Raw genomic sequence first — 24,191 nt, 5'->3', positions numbered from 1 at the left:
CAGAATTTTAGATCTCACAAGTAAGTTTCCACCCCCACAACGTTTTCCCTCACCTGGGAAGAGGTCCACAGTCTTATTCCCAGGCGCCGAGGGAGTCACGAGAGTAGGGACCACTGTAGAGATCCCAGGCACTGCTGGGCGAGTTGCAGTCGCCTCTGAAGAGGACTGGAGGGTTCCGCCATCCGTTCCTGGCTGCAGGTCCAAAGACGTGGGCACTGCCCCTGATGGGGAGGAAGAGGGCTGAGGCCGGACGCCATCGGGGAACATCAGGAGGAACACTTGCAGGAGCGCGAGCTGTGGGGTGCGCATGGGGCAGCTAGGGCCTGCGGGTCCGACGTAAGCCACCGCGGTCTCCAGACGCGTTGCCAGAGCGTGGGTGGGAGGAGCCGCATAGCGTCTGACGACATCCGCGTGCCTCTTCTCATTGGCTCATGAGAAGAATGAGAGCTCTTCAGCCAATCGAAAGTGGGGTTGTTACAGCCCTTTCAGTGTCCTTCGGTCTGCGCCCTCCTCCTTAACGTGGGCCGGGGCGTGCTTTCGTTGCCTGGCAACCGCCAGTGGCGAAGGAGCCCTTGCGCCTTCTCTCCGCTAGGTGGCGGTAGGAGTTCGGCGGACGGACGGGTTCCCCGCCCACTTCGCGGCCCGGAGGACTGAGCCCGGCCTCAGTGCAAGGAAATCCCAGAGGCCAGAACTAGAATTGCAAATTTTTTTTTCAGCCCGGATTCCAATGGTGAGAAACCCTTTCTATGGAAGAATAATGTTCTCAGTTGGGGGAAACACACCTAAGGTCACGTACCTTAAAAAACAGTCTCCTCTAAATATGGCTTTTTTTTTTTTTTTGAAAACACATTAGAAATAATGTTCATTCAGCTCCTTACATGTTAACATTGAGAAATTTTAAAAACCCTAAATAAATGCATCAAATCATTAAAGATGGACTGCATGTTTTTGTTAGAAAAAGTGAGAGAAAAATAAGAAAAAAGGATAGGAAAATATGAGAAAATAGGCAGATAAAGAATAAAAAAAAAGAAACATTGTCTAGGACGTGAGAAAATAAGATGGAGGAATGGAACTAGAAGATTTTTTTTCCGTGTTAATGGCAAAATCTTTAAGCCTCTCTAAGAGGTTTTTGTTCTTCCCAGGAATGGCGTGCCTCTTCTGATTCCCCACAGCAGCGCGGGCCATTTGACTTTCCTGCAGTATTGGAAATGTACCATAGCTGCACTGTCCAGCATGGTAGTCACCGGCCTTATGTGGCAATTGTGCGCTTGAAATGTGGCTAGTGTAACTGAGGAGCTGATTTTTTTTTTTTTTTTTTTTTTTTTTTGAGATGGAGTTTCGCTCTGTCGCCCAGGCTGGAGTGCAGTGGTGTGATCGCAGCTCACTGCAACCTCTGCCTCCAGGAGTCAAGTGATTCTCCTGTTTCAGCCTCCCGAGTAGCTGGAATGACAGGCACGCACCACCACGCCTGGCTAATTTTATTTTTATTTTTATTTTTAGAAGAGATGGGGTTTCACCATGTTGTCCAGGCTGGTCTCGAACTCCTGACCTCAAGTGATCCGCCCACCTTGGCCTCCCAAAGTGCTGGGATTACAGGTGTGAGTCGCTGTGCCTGGCCTGAATTTTTAATTTTTAAATTGTAATTAATTCAAAGTTAACCACAGGTGTGAGTAGCTACCATATGTAAAGTGGGACTGTAGATGATCAAAATCTTGCTCCTTCTAGAACCAGTGTTTTCCTGTGTCCACAGTTCTGACATCTGGATTCTTTTGGATATTTAGTTTTAGTATATAAATTAACATCTGTTAAGAGTTATCTAAAATCTAGTACACTTACGAAAAATCTGGTCAATATCTCCCTTTACAAGTGAATCACTTAACTCAGGTAAGTTTTAGGACATTTGACTTGCATTCTCTTACAAGATCTTTATTTTCTAATGTTTTGAAGTCAGTAGCTAAATGTATCTCTGTGTTATAAATATTTTCAAACGTATTTTTATGTTGTTGTGTGATGGACAGCTATGGGAGATATGTGTTTGGTCTTAAAACATTTATTTACCTTATTAGTAGTTTCTATAGGAAAAGGCCAAGTTCATATTATTCAGATTATATGATCATATGTATATACTAGAATGTAAATTTCAAAAAACAGGGAGTTTTGTCTATTTTGTTCATTGAAATATCCCCATGCCTAGAACAGTGTCTGGGACATGTTAGATGTGCATTACGTATTCTAAAAATATATTAAAAATTGTTTTGTTGAACTCCTTAGAATTAATCCTTAGGAATATTTTTAGTTTATTTTATTTGAGGATTGTATTTCTTTCTATAAAATTTCTTCTTTTTGCAACCAATTTACCATGCAGTGATCTTTCTATAAAATTTCCATTGTACATCTGATCAGAGACTATTTTAGATTTCAAAGTTTGGAATTTAAATGGCAACTCTCAAACAGTGTTAAATTATTTCTGAATTTATTAGCGTTGGCAAAAGACTGTTGGTTGCAGTAATATTAGGGATGAGTAATAAGCAAATAATGTTTCAGGATCTTTTTGAGTTGCTTTTTCTTATTTTTGAATTTTAACACTTAACTTTTTTTTAGAAAAGTTAATTTTTTTTTCTATTTTGTTATAGTTAAGCAAAAAGATTATTTGAATTGTTGTTTTTTAAACTTGCTTTATTTATTGATTTAATTAATTAATTAATTTACTTATTTATTTGAGAGAATCTTGCCCTGTCACCCAGGCTGGAGTGCATTGGCACCATCTCAGCTCACTGCAACCTCCACCTCCCAGGTTCAAGCAATTTTCCTGCCTCAGTCTCCCTAGTAGCTGGTACTACAGGTGTACCCACCACACCCAGCTAATTTTTGCATTTTTAGTAGAGACGGAGTTTCACCATGTTGGCCAGACTGGTCTCAAACTCCTCACCTCAAGTGATCTGCCCGCCTTGGCCTCCCGAAGTGTTGGGATTACAGGCATGAGCCACTGTGCCTGGTATGTGTTGCTGTTTTGCATTTGTAAGAATCTCTGTAATACAGAACTCTCAATACTTTTGAGATCCAGTATTAAAATCTGAAAGATAATTTTGTGGATGAAGAATGAAATTTATTCACATGTGTCATGCAGATGTCAGTTGTAGTATAGGCACCAAGTCTTAAATTGAGGTCATATGACATAATCTCAGAAGCAGAGATTTCCAAATTAGATCATATGATACTAGCAGTTGTCTGTGTTTGGGATTAAAAGAGTTGAATATGTAATTGGAAATTTAGCAAGGAGATTGTATTGAGATGGCAGACAACAAGTTCTGTCCTTTTCCCACTTCTCTCCCTTTTTCCAAAGATCTCTGAAAATTACAGAAAACTTAGATACACACACACTTGTGCATACATGAACATGCCCAGAATTGAAATACATGAAGGTGTGCTCTCATGGGCCAGACATTGTAAGAATACTTGAAAAATAGAAGGCACATGGGATTGAATTGAAGGTGAACAAACAATAGTTGCATAATAGAGGACTTATTCAGAAATGGAAGTGACTCTTGGAGTGCTCTAAGCACGTAGAAAGAAGCTATTTGTTATCACTAGTGGCCCTTGGACAATTCTATGGGTTATTGATTGAAGTACCACTGTAGGAAGAGCCAGGTCAGCCTCTCAACCTTATCCCTACTTGTGCTTGCAGTGGATAGCAGAAGAATTTGCCCCTAAAGGTGGTGGCGGGGGTGGCAGGAGGCAGTCCATGTATACTTTTACTGAAAAGGCAGGACAGTGCCCTGGATGGCTTCTGACATTTAGGAGGAAGAGAGAGGCCCCACTTGTGGAGACTGGTCCTAACCCACTGCTAGATTTGCGTGTCTCCTCCAAAATTTGTTTCAAAACTTAATCCCCAATGTGCAGTATTGAGAGGTGGGACCTTTAAGAGGTGATGGGTCATGAGGTCTCTGCCTTCATGAATGGACTAATCCATTCACGGGTTAATGGATTAATGTGTTGTCATGAGAGAGGAACTGGTGGCTTTACAAGAAAAGGAAGAGAGACCTGAGTTAGCAAGTTAACATGCTCAGCTTCCTCACCATGTGATGCCCTGTGTCGCCTTGGGATGCCGCAGACGCAGAGAGTTCCCAGCAGCAAGAAGGTTCTTATGAGATGCCCCCTTGACCTTGGGCTTCCCGGCCTCCACAACTGTAAGAAATGAATTCCTTTTCTTTATAACTTATCCTATTTCAGGCATTCTGTTATAAGCAACAGAAAATGAACGAAAACAGAAAATTATCACCAAGAAGTGGGATTTTGCTGATGACGAATACCTGAAAATGGGGAAGCAGCTTTGGAACTAGGTAATGAGCAGGGACTGGAAGAATTTGGAGGAGCAGGCTATAAAGTGGCTGTATTTCAGTGAATGGGGTATCAAGGGTGATTCTGGTGACTCAGAAAACAAAAAGACAAGGGAACATTTGGAACTTCTTAGAGATTTGTTTTTTTTTTTTTTTTTTTGAGACAGAGTCTCACTCTGTCGCCCAGGTTGGAGTGCAATGGCACAATCTCGGCTCACTGCAAGCTCCACCTCCTGGGTTCACACCATTCTCCTGCCTCAGCCTCCCGAGTAGCTGGGACTACAGGCACCTGCCACCACACTTGGCTAATTTTTTCACATTTTTAGTAGAGACGGGGTTTCGCTGTGTTAGCCAGGATGGTCTCAGTCTCCTGACCTCGTGATCCACCTGCCTTGGCCTCCCAAAGTGCTGGGATTACAGGCATGAGCCACTGCACCCCGCCAGGATTTGTTAAGTGATTGTAACCAGAATACGGATGGAAATATGGACAGTAAAGGCCATTCTGCTGAGATTTGAGATGGAACTGAGGAAGGTGGTATTGGAAACTGGAGTAAAGGCCATCCTTGTTATAAATTGGCAAAGAACTTGGCTGAACTGTGTCTATGCCTGAGGGCGTTGTGGAAAGCCAAACTTGAGATTAATGAACTAGGGTATCTGGCAAAAGAAATTCCTAAGCCAAATATAAAAGGAGCTACATGATTATATTTGACAGCTTATGCTGATATTCAAGAGCAAAGAAATAATTTACAGGTAGAATTTATCATGAAAAGGGAAGCAGAGTGGAAGGATTTGGATAACTCTCAGCCTGACCATGTAAAGAGTTAAAAAGCATTTTCAGCAGAGGAAACCAAGGGTGCAGCCCAGTGACTATTTGCTAAAGAGATTAGTTTGTATAAAAAGGAGACAGGTGCCATTGCTTTAGACAAGGGAAGAAAGATCCCAAAGGCATTTCGAAGATCTTACAGGATGCCCCTACTATCACAGGACCAGAGGCATAGGAGGACAGAATAGTTTCAGAGGACAGGTTAGGGTACACTCCACGGGCTCACTGCCCAGGGCCACCACAAGGGAGTCCCCACCAGCAAGATGGCTCTCACCAGATATGCCTCTTTGACCTTGAACTTCCCAGGCTCCATAACTGTAAGAAATAAATTTTTTTCTTTATAAATTACCCAGTTTTAGGCATTCTGTTATAAGCAACAGAAAATGGACTAAGATATACACCTTGTCAAACTCCACATCTACCATTTTCTTCTTCAAAAATCCTGCAGGTAGAATGCAATAAACAGATCCCACCTGTTCTGAGGCTAACAGGGAATCTCAGGTACCAAGGTGGACACACACTCAAAAGATCTACATTTGAAAAAGAAAAAAATCCAGCAAACAAAAAAAGGGTATAGTATTCAAGAAACATTAAAACCTGAGGCTGGGTACAGTGACTCACACCTGTTATCCTAGCATTTGGGAGGTAGAAGCAGGAGGATCGCTTGAGCCAGGGAGGTTAGGCTGCAGTGAGCCATGATCACACCAGTACACTCTGCCCTGGGTGACAGAGTGAGACCCTGTCTCTAAAAAAAGGAAAAAAAAATTTAAAAAAGGACAAATTAGAAAAAGAGTTTAGAACAAATATAATTAACATTTATAGAGAGACACAAGAGATTTTTCATCTATTAAAGATGAATCAACTAGGAATTGTGATTAAAGATGGAAGAAAAATGCACATTTGGGCCAAGTGTGGTGGCTCATGCCTATAATCCCAGCAGTTTGGGAGGCTGAGGCAGGGTGATTGCCTAAGTTCAGGAGTTAGAGACCAGCTTGGACAACATGGTGAAACCCTGTCTCTACAAGAAATAAAAATTAGCCAGGTGTGGTAGTGCACACCTGTAGTTCCAGCTACCCAGGAGGCTGAGGTGGGAGGATCACTTGAGGCCAAGAGATTGAGGCTGCAGTGGCCTTGATTGCACCACTGTACTCCAGCCTGAGTGACAGAGCAAAATCCTGTCAAAAAAATAAAGAGAGAGAAAGAAAGAGAAAGAGAGAGAGGAGAAAAGAAAGAAGAAAAGGAAGAAAGGAGATAAGAAGGAAAGAAAGATGCACATTTGACCCCTCTTTTGAAATTTTATTAAAATACCTGTTAAAAGACTTAAAAGGGCATATATTTATAAAAACAAAAAGTAGGAGGTGTGGTTGACCATCAGCATGGTCAGTATGGAAGATTTTTCATACATTTTTGAAGAAATTGGAAGGATGTTGACTGAAGAAGCAGCAGCCTAGAATAACCATGGAAAGGGACTGCAGCCAAAGGAGGCAGCTGCCTTCCAGCAGAATACCACAGAATAGCCAGAACTAGCGATAGCAAGTAAGAGAGAAGATAAAAGGTAAAGTTGACAGAAATCAAGAAAATGAATTGAAGGTCTATATGGTATATGGAATAGTTTGCCTTTGTACTCAAAAGGACCTATAACTAGTTATTTTCTTCCAGGAAAAAATAGATAATTCTTTCTAGAAATTGATACACTGTTTAGTTAATACCTCAGAGAGATTTGAGAAGTAATTAATAAAACATTCATGAGAGCAGAATATTTGACAAAGGAGCAATCAGAATAAGAGAGAGCTCTTGGAAATTAAAACTATTAATATGATTACTGACCTTGACTTTTTTGTTTAAAATTTTGGAAGATAAATATAAGGACATCTACTCTATTGAACAAAAAGATAAATAAATAGAAAATACGAGACATTGAGGATTAAATCTGCAAGTCCAACGTTTGATTATCCAGGAGAAAAAAAGAAAATGGAAGGATTAAATTGGTTAAAGAAATATTAGGGGCTCACATCTGTAGTCTCAGCACTTTGAGAGGCTGAGGCAGGAGGATCACTTGAGGCCAGAGGATCACTTGAGGCCAGGAGTTTGAGACCAACCTGGGCAACATATTGAGACTCCATTTCTACAAGAAATGAAAAAAAATACCTGGGCATGGTGGCATGTGCCTGTAGTCCTACCTACACAAGAGGCTGAGTTAGGAGGATCGCTTGCACCCAGGAAATTGAGGTTACAGTGAGCTAGGATCACGGCACTGCACTCCAGCCTGGATAATAGAGCAAATCTTTGTCTCTATTAAAAAGAAAAGAAAATGGTAAAACAATAAAACAAAGAAGTCCAAATATATAAATAATTACAATAAATATGAATAAGTTTAATTCATCTATTAAGAAATAATTTTTTTTTTTTTTTTTGAGGCAGAGTTTTGCTTTTGTTGCCCAGGCTGGAGTGCAGTGACACAATCTTGGCTCACTGCAGCCTCCACCTCCCTGGCTCAAGCAATTCTGCCTCAGCCTCCCAAATAGCTGGGATTACAGGTGCCTGCCACCATGCCTGGCTAATATTTTGTATTTTTAGTAGAGACAAGGTTTTGCCATGTTGGCCAGGCTGGTCTCAAACTCCTGGCCTCAGATTATCTGCCAGCCTCAGCCTCCCAAAGTGCTGGTATTACAGGCATGAGCCACTGTGCCCAGCCAGAAATAAATTCTTAATAGGCAAATGCTAATAAGGAGGAAACAGATGTAGTAATAGTAATGACAGTCAGAATAGAAGTCCAGCCTAGTGCAGTGGCTTGTGCCTATAATTTCAGCTACTCAGGAGGGAAGTTGAAGCAGAAGGACTGCTTGAGACCAGGAGTTCAAGACCAGCAGGGCAACATAGTGAGACCTTATCTCTAAAAATATAAAGATAAAAATAAAATTCTAAGTGAATTATATTTAAGGGCAATATATATTTCATCTTTATAAAAGTTACACACTACCTAGAAGATGTTAAATTAATGATCCTTGTGGATCTGAAGATATTGTTTTAAAATATAAAAGCAAATAACTAGTGAAAGAGTAGACTAGATAAATCCACCATCAGAGTAAAAGATTTTTTATCATACCTCTTCCATAAATAGATAGATTAAATAATAAAAATAGAGAAAAAGATTTAAATAAGTGATTTTAAAATTCTCAATTTAATATCTATAGGTGGTATAGAATTTGAACCCAATAAGCAAATAGTACTAATTCTTTTTCAATCATACTTGGAGCATTGACAAAAATTGACCATGTGTTATGTCATAAAGAAAATCTCAATGAAGAGAAAAAAGGCAAAGATTTTATAGTACATTCTGCTTACCACAATGCAGTAAAATTAGAAGTTAACATAAAAGGACAGCAAAAATATCCTCTTGGAAATTAAGAAAAAAAAATCACATTTTAAAATAAATCTTGAGTTAAAAGAAAATAAACACAAAAATTACAAACTAATTAAAAATGAAAGAATGAAAGTTAAACAACTACAATGCATAGAATAAAGCCAATAGAACTTAAAGAACTTTTATATTTTCAAGTACTTTTATTTTTTAAAAAGAAATGTTTAAAATAATCCTAAACTTAATCTTATAATTTAGTAAGCAAATTACAAATTGAAAGAAAATGAAAGAAGAGAATTAATAAAGATAATAGAGGAAATTAAAAATTAAAAACAAATAAAAAATCAGTAGAGTAATTGATAAAACTAATAGCTGGTTATGTGAAAAGATAAACAGATAAATGGTTAGAAGATCAAATTAAAAAACACAAATTAATAATATTAGGACCCAATAAGAGGTCATAACTATGGGTGCAGACTTAAAATATATATGCGATTAATATATATTCAGTAAAATAGCTGACAAGGTGGAGAATTTCACCAGAGACGGAAACCTGTGAAAATGTATCAAATGTAAATCCTAGAACTGAAAAGTACAATAATGGAAATTGAGAACTCTTAGATTGGTTTAACAGTGGATCAAACACAGCAGAAGGCAGGATTAGTGAACTGAAAAACTAGATTATTTGTTAAGCTCTAGTATAAAACATGGGAAAATGTGTTGAGAATTCAGTAAAGAATGTAAGAGACAATGTGGAGAGAGTGGAAGAAATATTGATATGTAATTGGGCCCCAGAAGGAAAGGAGAGAGATAATGGGGTAGACACAGCAATATATTAGGATATTTTGGCTGAATATTTCCCCAAATAATGTTATCAATCTGTAGATTCCAGCTCTACAAAACCCAAACAAGATAAATTTAAAAGAAAATAATACATGGGGATATCTTACTCAAATCCCAAAAATTGACAAAGAGAAAAATCTTTAAAAAGTATAGCTTAAAAAGACATATTACTTGCAAAGGGGCAACAATAAAACTTACACCTGACTTTTCTTGAGACAGAGTCTCACTCTGTCGCCCATGCTGGAGTGCAATGGAGCGATCTCGGTTCACTGCCAACTCCGCCTCCGGGTGCAAGCAATTCTCTGCCTCAGCCTCCCGAGAAGCTGGGATTACAGGTACCCGCCACCATGCCAGGCTTATTATTATTATTATTTTTTGTATTTTTGGTAGACACGGGGTTTCATCATCTTGGCTAGGCTGGTGTTGAATTCCTCACCTCGTGATCCACCTGCCTTGGCCTCCCAACATGCTGGGATTACAGGCGTGAGCCACCGTGCCCGGCCTACACCTGACTTTTCAACAAAAATAATGGAAGTTATAAAAAGTAGAATATCTTTAAGGAAGCTAACCTAAAATTGTATACCCAGCAAAAGATTCCTCAAAAATGAAGATAAGATAAAAATGTATTTATAAACCAAAAACTGAGGGAAAAATTACCACTAACAGACCCACACAAAGAATTGCTAAAGGGAATTCTTCATGCTAAAGAGAAAATGATCTTAGATGGATGCACAGAAATGCAGAAATAAATGAAGAGCCATGGAAAGAATAAATATAATGTCAATATAGAAAATTCAATTGTATTGCTATATTACAGCCATAATAAATTAGAAAGTAAAACTTTTAGATGATAAAATGTACAATTACCTGAAGAAACATTTATACACAGGAATAAATCTGAAATAGTATAAGATCTCTACATATTACTGGGCACAGTGGCTCACGCCTGTAATCCCAGCACTTTGCGAGGCTGACGTGGGTGGATCACTTGAGGTCAGGAGTTCATGACCAACCTGGACAACATGGTGAAACCCCATCTCTACTGAAATACAAAAAATTAGCCAGGCATGGTGGTGCGTGCCTGTAGCCTCAGCTACTCAGGAGGCTGAGGCAGGGGGATTGCTTGAACCCAGGAGGCAGAGATTGCAGTGAGCTGAGATTGCGCCACTGCACTCCAACCTGGCAACAGAGCAAGACTCCGTTAAAAACAAACAAACGAAAAACGAAAACAAAAAAAAACTACATATCAAAATATATAATATTTCTGAGAGGAATAATAGAAAACCTAAATAAATGGAGAGCTACACAAAATTCATGGCTAGAAAGACTTACTAATGAAAACATGTCAAATCTTCCCAAATTCATGTATAGATTCAATACAGTCCAGTAAAAATTTCAGCATTTTTGGGTAAAAATTGACATGCTGATTTCAAATTTACATGTAATTTCAAAAGGTCAAAAATAGCCAAGAGAATCTTAAAGAAGAACAAGACTAGAAGGCCTCTACCTGCTAGATATCCCATCTTATTATTAAGATAAAATAATTGTTAGAATAAAATGGTATCACTTTGGCTCCAAAATTGACAAATAGATCAATGGAAAAGAATAGTGTCCAGAAAAAGATCCACACATATGTAGTCACCTGATTTGTGACAAAGGTAATATTACAGTACAGTGAGGAAAGGGTGATTTTGTCAATAAACTGTGCTATACCAGTTAGATATTTATAGGGATGACAGTGTGTCTGTACTCCTACCTTACCTGTACCTAGACGTCAAGTTTACATAGATTTTATACTTAGGGAAAACAATACAGCTTCTAGAAAATAATGTAAGATAATGTGATCTTGAGGTAGGCAAAGAGTTTTTAAACTGGACAAAAATCACTGATACTAAAGAAAAAGATTGTTTAATTGTATCTTGTTAACACTGAGAATTTCTCTTAATAAAAAGTCAGTATTAAGAGAGTAAAAAGGCAAGCTACTCAATGGCAAAATATTATATATATGTGTATATATATGTAAATATACACATACACACATATAAAACACAGGATTTGTACCCAGAATATTTAAAGAATCCATGTACAACCCCTCAAAAAATTGACCAAAATTTTGACTAGACTTTTTATAAAGTAGGATATATAAATGAGTAATAAACATAAAAGAGCAACTCAATATCATTATCAAAGAAGTTCAGATGAAGACAATAAGAAGATATAATTCCATGTCTTTCAAAGTGGTTAAACTTTTTAAAGGTAGAGGATATGGAGTTACTGGATATTTCATTTGCTACTGATGGGGGTATAAATTGGGGCCACCATTTACTATTGGGCTTTATATAATAAAGCTAAACATATCCATACCCTATGACCTGGCAAAGTATACAATTTTAGGTGTAGACCCAGTAGGAAATGTGTGTGTGTGTATGTATGGTAAATATACATATTTAACAAAAGACTTGTATGACAACATTTATAGCAGCATGATTTATAATAGCACCAAACTATAATCAACTTTATTATCCATCAAAAGCAAAATGTGTACAAATTGTAGTATACTCATACAATGGAATAATAATATTTCAATGAAAATGAACAAAGTACTGGCACACAACAGTTTTTGTTGTTGTTGTTGTTGTTGTTTTGAGACAGAGTCTAAGTCTGTTGCCCAGGCAGGAGTGCAATGGCATGAAATCGGCTCACTGCAACCTCCACCTCCTGGGTTCAAGCAATTCTCCTGCCTCAGCCTCCTGAGTACCTGGGATTACAGGCGACTGCCACCACACCTGGTTAATTTTTGTATTTTTAGTAGAGATGGGGTTTGCCATATTGGCCAGGCTGGTTTTGAACTTCTGACCTCAGGTGATCTGCCCACCTTGGCCTCCCAAAGTGCTGGGATTACAGGCATGAGCCACTGCGCCAGGCCAACTTGGACAATCTAAATGATAATAATGTTGATTTGGCCAGGCATGGTGGCTCATGGCACTTTGGGAGGCCGAGGTGGTTGAATTGCTTGAGCTCAGGAGTTTGAGACCAGCCTGGGCAATGTAGTGAGACCTTGTCTCTATGAAAAGTTAAAAAATTTAGTTGGATGTGATGGCATGCACCTATAGTTCCAGCCACTTGGGAAACTGAGGTGGGAAGTTCACTTGAGCCTGGGAGGTCAAGGCTGCAGTGAGCAGTGATCACGCCACTGCATTCCTGCCTGGGTGAGTGAGTGAGACCTTGTCTCAAAACAAAAACAAAAACAAAAACAAATATAATGTTGATATAAAGCAAGATACACAAAAGAACATATTATTTCACTTATATAAAATTCAAAAAATAGGCAAAACTGCCTTATATTATTAGAACATCAGACAGTAGTTATGGGATCTCTGGGTTGTCGATTTTCTTCCTAGAAACCTCTGTGACCAGTGGCGCCTTTGTTCAAGTTCTTGTCCTGTGTCCAGGAAGAATGAAGTACACAGACAAGAGAAGGATGAACAAGGTGAAGATAAGCTTTATTAAGTGTTAGAACAGCTCAGAGGAAACCCTCAGTGGGTGGCTCCTCTCTGCAGGTCCTCCTGTCAAGTGTTCAGTTCTCAGCATAGAGGAGACCCTGGAGAGGGTAGCTCCTCTCTGCCCACTGGTTATCCCATCATCTGCTGCTCTCAGCAGAGAGGAGGCCCTGGAGAGCGTGGCTCTTCTCTGCAGGCGGGTTGTTTGGAGGTCTCTGCAGTCCTCTCAAACTGTCAGCAGATGGTAGCTCTTCTCTGCAACTGGTCATCCCTTCATCTCTGTCCTCTGCATCCTCTATCCTGCTCTGGCCATCCTCTCTAGTCCTGTGGCTAAGCCCCCAGCTTTTATGGATCTCATAAGGTAAGAAGTGCATGCAGATTGGTCCATGGGTGGCCATAGGCAGCAGGGAGTCCCTGCTCTGGTGTGTGGGACTGGTGACCTGGCTTTCAGCCTTCAGGCCCTCCATGAACTGAAGGTGGTGCCTTACTGGGGACCCTACCCCCTTCTGCCCAGCAAACTCTCTGACTCCTGCTGCCATTTATAGCCCGGGTATTGGGCCCAACTCCACTTGGAGAGATCTGAGCAGGTGCTGGGAGAAGAGAGAGGTCAGGCAGTGGGAGCAGACACTCGTGAGCCTGCAGGGATTGTGGGTAGAGGGCCTTCCTGGCCACCCGAGGGTGCAGGCTGCAGAGGTGCCCAGGTTCTGTGTCTGGGAGGGTGGCCACAGCTGCCCCTGGGAGCTTCCACCCTGCCAACTCGGGGATCCTGCTTGTTCCCAACTCCTGCCCGCTCCGTGCAGTTGGGCCCAGGTCTGCAGCTGTTGGTCGTGGGGGCTGCAGCTGCACCCGGGAGGGCAGATCCTGTCTGCTCCTGGCCTCCTCCAAGAGCATAAGGAGGCTCGGATGCACAGCCATGGTTTGGGCAGCTGTAGCCCTGCCCAGGAGGGCGGGGCTTCTACCTGCTCCATAGAGCATGAGGCCTGGGTCCACAACCGCAGTTTGCGGGGCTGCAGCAGCACCTGGGTAGCTTCCACCCCAACTCAGAAAGGGCGGGCCTCCCAGCAGCTCCAAGGAGTGCCCAGCTCCAGGGGGTCCTCCCTGCTGCAGCTGGTGTGATGGTAGCAGCCGCTGCCATCATTTATGTTTGAGAGGAATAGTACTGGGTAGGAATGCAATGGAGATTTCTGAGCTGGTGGTAATCATGTCTTCAAATGGGCTAGGGTTACATGGGCAGGCTCACTTTTTTTGTTTGTTTGTTTTGTTTTGTGTTTTGAGACAGAGTCTTGCTCTGTGTCTCAGGCTGGAGTGCAGTGGTGCAATCTTGGCCCACTGCAACCTCCACTTCCTGCCTTCAAGTGATTCTTGTGCTTCAGCCTCCTGAGTAGCTGGGATTATAGGCATGTGCCACTATGTCCAGCTAATTATTGTATTTTTAATAGAAATGGAGTTTCACCATGCTAGCCAGGCTCGTCTCGAACTCCTGACCTCAAGTGATCTGCCCACCTCGGCATCCCAAAGTGCTGGGATTACAGGTGTGAGTCACCTCTCCCAGCCATCACTTTGTAAAAATTGGTTGAACTATACATACATTTGGTTTATGCATTATTCTGTATTCATGTTTATACTTCAACAAAAAAGTTTACTTAAAAAAAGATACTAGATTTTTCCAAATTAGATTGTCAACAATGGAAAGGTTTGATGACACCAAATGATGATATAAAAGAATGGGTGCACTGCATTAGCAATATAAACTGTTATAGCCTTTTTTGGAGGGCCATAGGTCAGTATCTATTAAGTTTTTATATGCATATGCCCCTTTATTCAGGTATTTAAGTTCTTCTTTTTTTTAATTTTTATTTTTACTTTTTTTGAGATGGAGTCTCATTCTGTCCCTAAGCTGGAGTACAGTGCCGTGACCTCGGCTCACTACAACCTCGGACTCCCTGGTTCAAGTGATTCTCCTGCCTCAGCCTCCCGAGTAGCTGGGATTACAGGCATGTGCCATTATGCCCAGCTCACTTCTGTCTTTTTAGTAGAGACAGGGTTTCACTATGTTGGCCAGGATGGTCTCAATCTCCTGACCTTGTGGTCCACCCACCTCAGCTTTCCAAAGTGCTGGTATTACAGGCGTGAGTCACCCACCACGCCCGACCCAGGGATTTAACTTCTCCATAGCTATTCTGGAGAAATCCACACAAGTGTAGAAGAGGCAAATAAAAGCATATATATTGGAAACAATGTAAATGTCTATCATTCCAGAGTGGATAAATAAACTATGATGCATTTGTTATGGAATACTCTGCAATAGCAAGAATGAGAATATTTATTTAGTGAAATGGAAACATCTCCAAGACAAATACATGAAAAAACCAAGTTATAGAACAGTACACAGAGCATACTGTCATTTACACTAAAAAAGGCACATTTAAACTCTTTTAACCCAGTGTCTAATAAAAAGTTAAACAATGTTTGTGTGATAGTATGTATGTTGTGTGGTAGATTTTGAAAAAGAGTTAATAATAATTTCATGAAAAAAATTCTGCTCTGATAGCAAAAGAACAGCGGTGAGAGATCTCTCAATACAAGAATTACAAATTGAGCATTTTTTCATTTAAAAAAAAAATTAACCGAATACTTGTAGAATCATTTTCATCAGCTGAGACTTTTTAAAATTAAATTTTCCATTTCGTGATGAAACCTACAGCCTTCATGTAGATTCACGAAGTTATAGGAAATTGAGGGTACTCAGAGCAATCCTGTGTACCCTCAAAGGTAACACTTCGCAAAACTATCATACAATATCACGAGTGAAATAATGGCATTGATACAACCCATCAATCTTCAAGATTTCCCCAGTTTTATTTGTATGTGTGTGTATATTTAGTTAATGAAGTTTCAATGTATGTGTAGTTTCATGTTTCCACCACCACAGTAAAGATACAGAGCAGTTCTGTCTCCCTGAAAATCTCTTCTCTTTTCTTTTCTTTCTTTTTTTTTTTTTTTTTGGTTTGTTTTTTTGAGACGAAGTTTCGCTTTTGTTGACCAGGCCATTGCACTCCAGCCTCCACCTCCTGGGTTCAAGCGATTCTCCTGCCTCAGCCTCCTATATACCTGGAATTATAGGCACCTGCCACCACGCTTGGCTAGTTTTTGTATTTTCAGTACAGACAAAATTTCACCATGTCGGTCAGACTGGTCTCAAACTCATGACCTCAGGCAATCCGCCCGCCTAGGCCTCCCAAGTGCTGGGATTACAGGCCTGAGCCACCGCGCCCAGACCTCTTGTCTTTTCATGATCATACCCACCTTTCTTCTCCCACTCCTGCTCCCCAAGATGCAGTGGTTTTTTTTGTTGTTGTTGTTTGTTTGTTTTTGAGACGGAATCTCCCTCTGTTGCCCAGGCTGGAGTGCAGTGGTGCGATCTCAGCTCACTGCAACCTCCACCTCCTGGGTTCAAGCAATACTCCTGCCTCAGCCCCGCTCCACCCCCCTCACCAACCAGCAGCTGGGATTACAGGCATGTGCCACCACGCCCAGGTAATTTTTGTGTTTTTAGTAGAGACGGGATTTCACCATGTTGGCCAGGCTGGTCTCGAACTCCTGACCTCAGGTGATCCACCCCCCGTTCCGGCCTCCCAGAGTGCTGGGATTACAGGCGTAAGCCACTGTGCCCAGCCACAAAGACGTAATTTTAAACCATCATTAATTTTTATAATAACCATGATAGGCCAGGCACCGTGGCTCATGCCTGTAATCCCAGCAATTTGGGAGGCGGAGGCAGATGATCACTTGAGGTTAGGAGTTCCAGACTAGCCTGGCCAATATGGTGAAACCCTGTCTCTACTAAAATTACAAAAATTAGCCGGGCGTGGTGGTGCAGGCCTGTAATCCCAGCTTCTCAGGAGGCTGATGCAGGAGAATCACTTGAACAGAGGAGGTGGAGGTCGCAGTGAGCAGAGATTGAGCCACTGCACTCCAGCTTGGGCAACAGAGCCAGACTCTGTCTCAAACAAAATTTTTTCAAATGATACTCATGATTAATATAACTGTAATTTATCTAAATTATTGTTTACAGGCATTTATCTAAATAAATTGAATAAATGGTGTCTACATGTTTAACAGAAAACAAATGTTTAGTAGCTTTGGCAGAATTAATCTTGCTTTTTAAGAGATTAATGAACAATGATTACATTGTAGAGGAAAGAAGTATGTTTTCACTTTGAAACCTTTTTAAAAATTTTTCTTTAGCCATTTAGTATTAATAACAAGCGAAGAGGGGTTTCTACTCCTTTTCTTTTTTTCTTTGCTCTTCTTCCTTATTTCATCCTTTGGAGACTGTCTATAGTCCCACATTTTCTCCAGTTCTGAATCTGTGTAACTTTGACTCTATGGCAGAAACTGTTTATTGCTGACTATATATTTGTTCTCTCTTCTCTCAAATAAACAGAACCCCAAATTTTTACTGAGCACAATATAGCCAAAAGATGACATTGCCCAGCCTCTTTTGCAGATGGCTGTGGCTATTCCAGGATCCCAGAAAATGGCAGCCACACATGAAGGCCTCTGAAGCAGAACTGCCCTGGATCTTTACTGTGGTGGTGCCCTCTCGGATTTTCTCCTGCCCTTCTGTCTCTGGCCTCTCGTTTTCCCATGTGAGAGGGCTAGCCATGGAAACTAGAATTCCTCTTCCCCCAGGTGGGTCATAGAAGCCAGCAACAAAACCTAAAAATATTACTCTAACTTTCTCTTTCTCCTGGCCTTTCTGTATAAAAACTGGCCATAGGCTGGGTGCGGTGGCTCACGCCTGTAATCCCAGCACTTTGGGAGGCCAAGGCGTGTGGATCATGAGGTCAGAAGATCGAGACCATCCTGGCTAACTGGTGAAACCCCGTCTCTACTAAAAATTAAAAAATTAGCTGGGTGTGGTGGTGGGCACCTGTAGTCCCAGCTACTCGGGAGGCTGAGACAGGAGAATGGCATGAACCTGGGAGGCAGAGTTTGCAGTGAGCCGAGGTTGCACCACTGCACTCCAGCCTGGAAACAGAGCGAGACTCTGTCTCAAAAAAAAAAAAAAAACAAAAAAAACTCGCCATAAAGAAATGATCTGACCTGCCTCGTTTGACTGACTGTTCCAGATTGTTGAAACCCATTCCGAAGAGGCTTCTACCCCACATTTAGACTGTTGAATCCCATTCCAGACCAGGTCCTGTCCCACATCCGGAAAGAAGGAATGCATAGAGGTCAAGAAGAATCTAGATAGACAGCATTGCTGAGTTTCTCCCACTCAGTCTATAGCATTAGATCATACTCTTTTTTTGACCCGTCATATTTCTACATGGCTGTCCATACTTGGTTGAACCTAAGCATAAAAGTGGACAATTTCCCCTATATCTTGTATTTATTTTATTTATATTCATTTTTTAAGGGACAGGGTCTCACACTGTCACCCGAGCTGGAGCTTGGTGGCACAATCACAGCTCACGCAGCCTCAAACTCCTGGGACCAGCATACCTGGCTAATTTTAACATTTTTTGTGTAGATGGAATCTTGCGTTGTTCCTAAGGCTGACCTTAAACTCTTGTCCCCAAGGCATACTCCCTCCTCAGCCTCCCAAAGTGCTGAGGTCACAGGCATGTGACACTGTGCCCAGCCTCCCCTTCAGGTCTTCATTCTGAAGTGTCCTGTGTACGTGTAAAACTATGACCAAATAAATTTGTATGCCTTTTCTCCTATTAACCTGCCTTTTTTGTCAGCGATTTTCAGTGAAACTTCAGAGGACAAAGGAGAAGTTTTCATTGGCCCCTCCAGTTTTAGTGCTGTGAACAGGATACCAAAGCTGCTCTGCTCTTCTGGAAGCTGCAATGAAGGGAACCAAGGACCTGACAAGCCAGCAGAAGGGTAAGGAATTCTTACCAGTCAGGCTCCCGGCCTCTCTCCCTCTGTGGAATCTGGTAGAGCTGATGGTAAAATCACTGTTTGTCTCATATTCATCTCCAAAACCTTGATTAATGGAAAAAAAGGATTTGTGTGACTAGTTTTGTGTGTAGCGACTCTGGTGTCCTTTTTTGGTATGAATATTCACATTGTTCGGTCCCTTTCCTTCCAGAAATAGTCTTTGTCTTTCCGTGTTGTGCTGTCATAACGAAGGATGCCACAGGGTAGAACATGGGCCTAAACCCCCATAAACTGTTTGAGCTGGCACTGCAGATTGATCAGTTTTGCGGTTCTGTCTATAAACCTTGCTGTAGTCCGCAAAATAAAAACCAGATGAAGTTCTCCTATTGTCCTGTTTCATGTCCGTATAAGACCTTGACTTTTGAGAGCATTTTCTCTTGGTTCCTGCCCTTTTGGGGAGCGTGATTTTTGGGTCACATTAGGTGACCAGTCTAAAAATGGCTGGTCACATAAGATTTTAAGCAGTATGCTTTTTGTTCCAAATATGTCAAGCTCTCGGGGGAGTTTGTCTTAATAATTTCCATCTATAAGGGGCTCTTGTTGCCTGGTTAGGCTGGGAAAAATTCCAATCCCAGGAGGGCCTTCCTGGTGCCAGTGGATTAACAGGTCTGTGACTGGTGGCCCCTCGCAAATTTGTGAGGTACTAGTGGCACCATATGCACAAACACCAGCCTTAATAGTCTGTGGCAACAAGAGTCTTTGTTATCGTAAGTCTACTTCTGAGTGAATTTTTGGGGATCATGGAGAGTGTCTCCTCTATATGCTGTCAAGGAACACCCTTGTTTATATAGTAAAAACTTACTCTAAACCTGGAAAATTATCTCCTGGACTTTCCGTGAAGAGGCTTATTGTTGAGTCGCTACTGAAATTTGTAAACCATTGGAAATTCTAATCATCAGTGGCCAAAAGATGGATCCTTTAAATTAGAAAGAACCTTAATTTTCTTTTTAAAAGAAGATTTTAGAGATCTCTCATTCTAAATAATTGTCTTACTTGTATTTATGGGACAATCAAATTAAAGAAAGACACAATAGTGTCTTGGCTTAGAAATTCTCTTGACAAAATTAAAATGCAAAAATCTAACCCAAAACAAAGTTAAAATCATTTGTACACTCAAACTGCCTGCTTTGAATTCCCTGTGGGATTTACAAAGAAGGCATTCCATCTTGTGGTATAGTGGCTAAGATTCTGTGCTTTCACACCTGTGGCCTAGGTTTGATTCCTTGTCAGAGAATCAGTCCCTGTAGTACATGTAAGCTCTTTAACTCAACAGTACAAACATTTATAAAACTTGGTTTAATATTTGTGTGACTCTTGACTTTTGGGGTACCCGTTTGTTATTGATGGACAAATGTCCACAAAAAAGGTAGACAGGATATCCACTGCAGCTGGAGTAAGAGACTAGAGGTGGGTTAGCTCTACCATGAAGCGGCAGCAGAAAGGAAAAAAATCTATCAACTATTTTTATATCCACCCATATAGCCATCCATCTATTCATCAATTTAAATAGTTATAGCTATTTTGGCATAAGTAGTTACAGCAAAAATTTTGGCAAATTTTTGTACAGATCAAAGTGTAGTTAGTCTCTATTTTATTTATTTATTTACAGTCTAGAATAATTGCTCCATTATCACAGAAATGACATCTACATTTTTCTTAAGTTAAAGTTTGAGGGCTGGGCATGATGACCCACTCCTGTAATCCCAGCACTTTGGGAGGTGGAGGTGGGCAGATTGCTTGAGCTCAGGAGTTCAAGACCGGCCTGGGCAGCATAGTGGAACCCCATCTCTACAGAAAATACAAAAATTAGCCAGATGTGGTGGTGGCATGGACCTGTGGTCCTGGCTACTTGGGAGGCTGAGGTGGGAGAATCCTTGAGCCTGAGAGGACAAGGCTGCAGTGAACTATGATTGCGCCACTACTACTGCAGCTTGGGCAATAGAATGAGACCCTGTCTCGAAAAAGGAATAAAAATAAAATTTACATAAATAAATAAATAAATAAAGGTTAAAGTTTGAAAACTTAATTTACCAGTTATTTTTCTTATGTAATTAGTAATACATTACTTCTTTTCAGGTCTCAGTTTTGGATTGTAACTAACCACTGTTCTCTTTTGGAGGCATGGTGCCTTAATAAATGTATTATTTTGTCTACTAAACCGTGTGTTTGTTGCCAACGTGCAGTCTAGCAGTAAAGAAGCTAATTTTTTCCTGAGTTTAAGATTATATTGAAAAATAGAATAGCTTATAACACTTTATGATATTATGTATTATACCAAACAGAGGTGAAACTAAATCAGTTTACAACCTCTTAACCTTTGCACAAATGCTATCATTTATTTATTCGTTTGTGCATTACTGTACTTCATGGAAGGAATATATTTATCATTTATTTATTTTTCAAACAGAATTTCAGAAAAAGTTTTTTAGAATATGCTGTGTTTGTGAAACTACAACAGCAGCAGCAACAACAGTTTAAGAATAAGATTAGCCCACATATTATCAAAATAGCATTTTCAAGTCTGCTTTCTTACACCTTGTGAGAATGTACATTCTGGGTACTATCTTAGTGTTTCAGTAAGTCTTGGAATTGTTTCGCAAAAGGACGACAGGAATGAAAAGAATCATTAAGTTTTCATTGGAGACAGTTATTCTCCTTGGTTATCCCTGGAATCTGGAAATGTTATAGTTTATAAACTTGTTTAAATAAAAGGCTTATGCAATGATTCTTGTTATACCTTTTTGATTTCTCCTGGAACTTCACTATAACAATATTTATTTTTTTTGAACGTTACTTAATCAGGAGTCATTTCGGTTAACTGAGTCATACCCTCTTGTCTCTCCTTTCAATTCTGTCAGTATTTGCTTCATGTATTTTTGGGATCTGTGGTTAGGTGTTATATGTTTATAATTGTTATATTTTCCAGATGTATTAACCTTTTTATTATGATTAGATGTCCTTCCTTGTCTTAATGTGCCTTGTCATAAAGTCTATTTTGTCTGATACTTATATAGTCATTCCAGGTCTTTCATAGCAGCTATTTATGCATGCTATTCAACCTACAGTATATTTGAATCTAAACTGTGTTTCTTTTAGGCAATATGTAGTTAGATCTTGTTGTTGTTGTTGTTTTTTTAATACATCCTGACAATTTTTGTCTTTTGATTGAACTGTTTAGTTCATTCACATTCAATGTAGTTATTGGTATGTTTGGATGTATCTATTTTGCTATTTGTTTTCTATATGTCTTGCTTATTGTTTTTCCTCTGTTCCCCTTTTATTGCCTTCTTTTGTTTTAAATCAATATTTTAATTCATTTAGTGAGATATAATTCACATAGCATTAAATTCACCCCTTTAAAGTGTACAATGCAGTGGTTTTTAATGTATTTATAGAGTCATTATCTAATTTCAGAACATTTTAATCACTCCCAAAAGAAATCCTGTATCTATAAGCAGTCACTCCCATTTCCCTCTCCCTCATCCCCCGACAACTACTCATTTGTATTTTTGTTTGCTTGTTTGAGACAGGGTTTCATTCTGTCACTCCGGCTGAAATGCAGTGGTGTGATCATGGATCACTACAGCCTTGACCTCCCAGGCTCAAGTGATCCTTCCACCTCAGCCTCCTGAGTAGCTGAGACCACAGGTGTGTGACACCACATCCAGCTAATTTTTAAAAATTTTATGCAGTCAGCGTCCCACTATGTGGCCCATGCTGGTCTCGAAGTGTTGGTCTCTAGCAGTCCTCATGCCTTGGCCTCCCAAAGTGTTGGTATTGCAGGTATGAACCACTGTACCCAGCTCATTTTAAAGTATATTTTTAAAGTTCATTTTTCAGTGGTTACTCTAGGGATTTTTATGTTTCTTGAACTTCATAACTTTAACTTAAAATCCACTTCAGGTTAATGGTGGTTTACTTGTGATGCAATATGGCAACTTTGCTCCACTGTAGCTCAGTTCTCTCCCTTTGGTTTTGGTTGCAGAAGGCAGTCCTTTGGTTCTTATTTGTTCTTGCATTGCTGTGGTTTGAATATGGTTTGTCCCCACCAAAACTCATGTTGAGGCTTGGTCCCCAGTGTAACGGGTTGAGAGGTGGAAAGACTTTAAAAGGTATTTGAGTCGTGAAAGATCTGCTCTTATGAAAGGATTAGTGCCATATTGTGGGAGTGAGTTCTGTCTCTTGCAGAACTGGATTAATTACCGAGAGAGCAGGTGGTTATAAAGTGAGATTTCCTTTCATGGTTTGTCTCTTTTGCACGCGCCTGCTTGCCGCCGTCATGTATGCTCCTGCCATGTGATGCCATCTGCTATGTTATGATGCAACGTGTGGTCCTTGTTGGATGTGGCTTCCCAGTCTTAAACTTCCCAGTTTCCAGAACCATGAGCTAAATAAACTTCTTTTTAAAATCAATTACCCAGTCTCAGGTATTCCATTATAGCAATGTAAAATGAACTAAAACATGCATATTCTTGCTGAGCGTGACAGACTACAAGCTTTATTCATCTTCTGACACTGAACTATTTCTGTATCTAGTCATATAGTCACTAGCTGGTCAAGGTGACCATAGAGTGGTACTGTGATCCCTGCTCTCTGCCTAAGGAGAGGGAGGGAAACTGGATTTGCTGCTTGCTCAAAAAGTGCTGGGACCTTTGCCTGAATTGCAACCCACTGTATGGGTAGGCATGGGGCCTGTGGGATTTAGGCATAAGGAACTTAGGCAAATATTTTGATGTGCATTCTTCTTGCTGTTCTGTGAGTAATAAAGTCTTTTGTTTATGATGCAGGAATCTTGTGTCTTCTGCCTGTTTCCATGAAACAGTGTCAGGATAACGGTAAGCTTTAAGTAAGCTACAATCCCAAATTCTTCACCTTTTGTTTTCAGCAATTCACCTAGCTATCTAGATATGGTTCTCTGTGTTTATCTTACACACATTGTTCATTGAGGTTCTTGGATCTGCAGGTTATTTTATTTTTAATTTTTTTTTTTTTTGCAGTTGCAAGATTTAATAGAGTGAAAACATAGCTCCCATAAAATGGGAGGGGACCCAAAGGGGGTTGCCACTCCCTGCTCGAATGCCTGAGTTTATATCCCAATCATTGTCCCTCCCTCTGTGCTGTCAGGCGATGTATGATTTGACTATTTCTTTACCTCCTGCTTTAGCCGAATTTGTATTCTAGTGAGCCCTCTTTACTACCTGATTGGTCTGGCTTGAGCCGAGTTACAAGCCCCGTGTTTAAAGGTAGGTGCGGTCACCTTTCCCAGCTAGGCTTAGGAATTCTTAGTTGGCCTAGAAAATCCAGCTAGTCCTCTCAGTCCCCCCTTTCAACAGGAAAACCCAAGTGCTGTTGGGGAGGTTGACCAACGACTG

The 24,191-nt window shown here is 40.5% G+C and overlaps 2 protein-coding genes across 3 annotated transcripts in view; one reads left to right on the top strand and one right to left on the bottom strand.

The window, feature by feature from the left end:
- Positions 1-393, bottom strand: part of TCTN3 (tectonic family member 3) — a 31,580-nt gene extending 31,187 nt beyond the window's left edge. The window contains exon 1 of the mRNA XM_023206244.1: positions 54-393. Coding sequence (XP_023062012.1) covers positions 54-309 — 256 coding nt within the window. The 5' untranslated portion in view covers positions 310-393. The remainder of the gene's footprint in view (positions 1-53) is intronic.
- A 3,660-nt stretch (positions 394-4,053) lies between these two features.
- ENTPD1 (ectonucleoside triphosphate diphosphohydrolase 1) overlaps positions 4,054-24,191 on the top strand; it is a 174,846-nt gene continuing 154,708 nt past the window's right edge. Inside the window, exons 1-2 of one of the 2 annotated variants that reach the window (XM_023206248.2) lie at positions 4,054-4,187; positions 18,618-18,762. In XM_023206248.2, the coding sequence (XP_023062016.1) occupies positions 18,726-18,762 (37 nt within the window). In that variant the 5' untranslated portion in view covers positions 4,054-4,187; positions 18,618-18,725. Of the gene's footprint in view, positions 4,341-18,617; positions 18,763-24,191 lie in introns of both variants that reach the window. The other variant, XM_026446542.1, reaches the window with a different exon arrangement.

Source organism: Piliocolobus tephrosceles, chromosome 9, assembly GCF_002776525.5.
Source record: "Piliocolobus tephrosceles isolate RC106 chromosome 9, ASM277652v3, whole genome shotgun sequence".
NCBI classification, from domain to species: Eukaryota; Metazoa; Chordata; class Mammalia; order Primates; family Cercopithecidae; genus Piliocolobus; species Piliocolobus tephrosceles.
The sequence above is the reverse complement of the archived record's forward strand: the minus strand, read 5'-3'. Positions and strand labels throughout refer to the sequence as shown.